Consider the following 4441-nt stretch of genomic DNA (forward strand, 5'->3'; position numbering starts at 1 on the left):
AAATTATATATCTATCGTTTTAACTATCAGTTTGTCTATCTATCTATCATTTAATCTCTTCATCTCTAGCTTTCGATCTATCAATCTGCTTAGTAATGTGTATTTTAACCCTTCCTATTAATCCTATGTCACGTCCCCTAGTAGCATGAGTGATACACCCAATCACTCGATAATTCTCACTAAATAACCGTCCCATCAAAATGGATTTATCCGTATTTCGGCATCTGTCACGCCGGCTGTGCAACATTCAACCATCAATCATATTGCATCTGTAATATTTACAAGCGAATGACAATCATATTCCGGCATTTAACAGGTAACACTCATCCTTCCCACAACATTCGATCGGTATTCATTCATTTCGTTCTCTTTGTGGGTCATATGCATACGGGTTGTCCGCTTGTTTCTGAAATTGTCGATGAAAAACGTTGTGGTGTTCTGAGGTTTGAATGACGAGAAAAAATCGCTTTTTGTGTGATATTTGATAACACTGTTCAACTTTCTGGAGTGGGTAGGCTATTCTGTGCAGGATTTATCTGTCGATTTATCTGTCTATCCATCTGTTTGTCTGTCTGTCTGTCTGTTTGTCTGTCGATCTAACTACCTATCTACCTACGTACTTACCTATCTATCTATCTATTGACGAATCTCTCTCTCTCCATATATATATACACACACACACACACACACACACACACCCACACACACACACACACACACACACACACACACACATATATATATATATATATATATATATATATATATATATGAATGAAAAGAAGAAAACGAAAACGAAAATGAAAAAAGCCTCCTTTGGAGAAGACGAAAGGAAAAGAAAAATTGAAAACAAGACGAAAGGAAAAGCAAAAGAAGAAGAAGAAGAGGAAGAAAAAAGAAGAAAAACAAGACGAAAGGAAAAGAAAAAGAAGGAAAAAAACAGGAATGACAAGACGAAAGGAAAAGAAGAAAAAAAAGAAAAAACAAGACGAGGAGAAAAGCAAAAGAAGAAGAAGAAGAAAAGGAAAAGCAAAAGATGAAGAAAAACAAGACGAAGAGAAGAGAAACATAGGAAGATCAACATGAAGGAAATATAGCGCTACTGACCCTCAGGATTGAGAAAGCAATTTCGTTCTAGATTTCGTGTATCAGTGAGATCCTTTCTCTCTCTTTATCTTTCTCTCCCTTATTTCCTCTTCTGTTCTCTTTCTCCTTTTCATGTGATCTCTGTCTCTTTCTTTCAGCTGCAGGTCTGTGTCTATATTTTTTTTCCTCTCTGTTTCTGTCACACACAGGCACACACACACACACACACAAACATATACATATATATATATATATATATATATATATATATATATATACATATATATGGGTATATATACATATAGACAAATAGATAGATAAATATGTGTGTGTGTGTTTGTGAGTGTTTATATTTATTTATATATATATACATATATATACACACATATATATACATATACAAATGTATACATATATAAACATATATACATATACATATATATATACATATATGTACATACATATATATACATATATACATATACATATGTATACATATATATACATATATATACATATATACATATACATATATATACACATTTATATATGTATATTCGCCGCCGGCGAAAATGAATAAAAAATAGAGAAAAAGCTGTGCTCATTTTTTATATCTTTTTGTAATGTCTCTGCATATAGATGGCTCTGCTAGTGCTTAGCCTTACCTGATTTCACCTTTCTTGAATATCGATGGTGCTATTTTTATTATAAACGTTATAATTACTATAATGTTATTAAACATTGGTGACAGCAAAATAAGATAACGTAAAATATTTTCGTAAATCAAAGAAAAGAGTAAACGGGCGAGACAGGCAGTACTAATTTGCTCATTGGTGATTTAGTACAAGTGTAGCCATCTATGTGTAAAAACAATCAAACAAGTAACTCACAGTGGGCATAGCACGTACGTACGCGTCATGCCCGTCGGTATTGGGATATATGTATATATGTATATATGTATGTATATATAAATATATATATATATATATATATATATATATATATATATATATATCTGTGTATGAGTGTATGTATATATATATATATGTATATATATATGTATATATACATTTACATACATATACACATACATACATACATACATACATATATACAAATATATATACATACATAAATATCTCTATATATATAAATATATATATTTATATATATAAATATGTATGTATTATGTACGTATGTGTGTGTGAGTGTGTGTGTGTATATACATATAGATAGATAGATAGATAGATAGGTAGATAGATAGATAGATAGATAGATAGATATACATATCGTCGCCTCCTGCTCGCGTCCGAGCACAGGTACACCATTTACTTATGTTTGTGTCGAATATGGCTCAGAAGGCCAAGGCGGTGATAAAAGAGCCGCTTTCTGCGTTTTTCTTCTTCTTCTTGTGTCTGGCGACTTCGCTCGAAATGAGCTACCCCTCTGTGGGGATCCTCCTTCATTCCTTCCTGTTATTGGCGGTTTGTTCCCAAGAAGAAAGTTCAATGTTGGTTTGAATGATAGTTTGTTTACTTGGTCTTTATATCTATATTTGGGGCGGCCACGTGGTCTTGTACCTTCAGCCAATTCTCCATACAGAAAGATCTTGGGTAAACGATTGGGTGCCATACGCAAAACATGACCTGGCCACCTAAGTCTGTGTCGGTGGATTATTGCTTCAGTGTTTGGTATGGCAGCGCGTTTGAGGACCTCAGTATTGCTGACCCGATCTTCCCAACGTATGTTGAGAATCTGTCTCAGCTTGGCTTGTTGGAAACGTTCAAGGCCTTTTATATTATGACGATACAAAGTCTATGTTTCACAGGCATACAGAAGAGCTGAGAGGACCACAGCCTGAAAGACCATAATTTTGGTAAGTCGAGTGAGTGCGTGGTTGTTAAATACGCGGCTACAATGGCGACCAAAAGCAGAGTGAGCTGCTTTTACTCTATTTTCAGAGAGGCATTTTGATGGCCTACTCTGGCCTCCATGCCTATCATGCAGAATGCGTATTAAACTAATAAAATATTCTGGGTATCCATAACGAGCAAGAACTGCCCACATTGCAGGACGGGGAACTTTGTCAAAAGCTTTTTTGAAATCCCAGACAATAAACATCACCGGCTGTTGTTGTTCTTGGCACTTCTCTTGAATTTGCCGGGCACAGAATATCATCTCAGTTGTCTCACGGGAGGGTCGAAAGCCACACTGAGACTCAGGAAGTACCTCATCTGCGACAATCAAGAGGCGATTAAGAAGAATGCGGGCAAAGATCTTACTTGCAATACTCAGCAGGGAGATTCCTCTGTAGTTTCCGCAGTTTTCCCTATCGCTTTTCTTAAAATTAGTAACAATGTTTGCATTGCGGAAATCATCTGGGGCAGTTTTTGTATCCCAGATCCTGAGGATGAGGTCCAGCAAATGCTGTTTCAGTTCAGGGCCTCCATGAGTGAGAAGTTCAAGAGGGATATTGTCTGGTCCTGGAGATTTTCCTGGTTTCATGCACTCCAAAGCCTTATTGAATTAATTTAGTGTTGGTTTGTTGGACATTCAGTGTTGGATGGGTAGTTGAGGAATATTGCATAATAGGTCATCGGATGTGTGTGTATGATCATAAAGTAATTTCTCAAAATGTGCTTTCCAGTGTTCTAGGATTCCTGTGTTATCTTTTATGACAGTTTGGCCATCTTCATTTTTTAGGACAGATGCCGATGATCTTGTAGGGCCAAGAACTTCTTTGGTTGCGACATAAAAGCGTCGCATGTCACGTTGGTCAGCATATTGTTGGATCTCTTCTGCTTTCTTCTGCCACCAAGTGTTTTGAGGATCACGGATTCCTCTTTGACACTGGGAGAGTGCATGTTGGTATTTTTGTTTATTCTCTGCTGTGGAGTGGTTCTCGTAAGCAAGCCTGGTTTAGCGCTTGGCTTCAGTGAGACGTGTTATAGTGTCGTGAACCAGTCTTTAGTCTTCCTTTTGGTGAAGCCGATGGTTTCCTCAGCAGCGGTAGTTATTGCATTGCGAAGGGTGGTCCAATGCTCGTCAATGGAAGCTGTATCTAAAACCTCTGGGAGGTGGTTTTCAACAGCATTCCTGAAGTCCTGTGAGGTCCTAGGATTCTGGTGTTGGACACAGTCAAAAAGGCGGTGAGGGATATTGGCAGAGTTTCATTTTGGAGGTTGACGGATTTTGATTTTCAGACGGGAGATTAAAAGTCGGTGGTCTATCCAGCAATCATCTGCTCCCGGCATAGCACGGGTAATACAGACATATGGTCTATATTTTTGGATCTTATAAAGTCTAAAGATAAAGATTTTTATATATCTATACACCTATCTATCTATATCTTTAT

General features: G+C 36.8%; 1 protein-coding gene across 1 annotated transcript in view; it reads right to left on the bottom strand.

Annotated features, from left to right (window-relative positions):
- The window catches only part of LOC125037644, a 4050-nt gene extending 459 nt beyond the window's left edge, over positions 1–3591 (bottom strand). Inside the window, exons 1-2 of the mRNA XM_047630845.1 lie at positions 3069–3591; positions 2667–2876 (exon numbers count right to left, since the gene is read on the bottom strand). Coding sequence (XP_047486801.1) covers positions 2667–2876; positions 3069–3591 — 733 coding nt within the window. The remainder of the gene's footprint in view (positions 1–2666; positions 2877–3068) is intronic.
- Between the last annotated feature and the right edge of the window lie 850 nt (positions 3592–4441).

This window comes from Penaeus chinensis, chromosome 23 (genome assembly GCF_019202785.1).
Source record: "Penaeus chinensis breed Huanghai No. 1 chromosome 23, ASM1920278v2, whole genome shotgun sequence".
Classification (NCBI taxonomy): domain Eukaryota; kingdom Metazoa; phylum Arthropoda; class Malacostraca; order Decapoda; family Penaeidae; genus Penaeus; species Penaeus chinensis.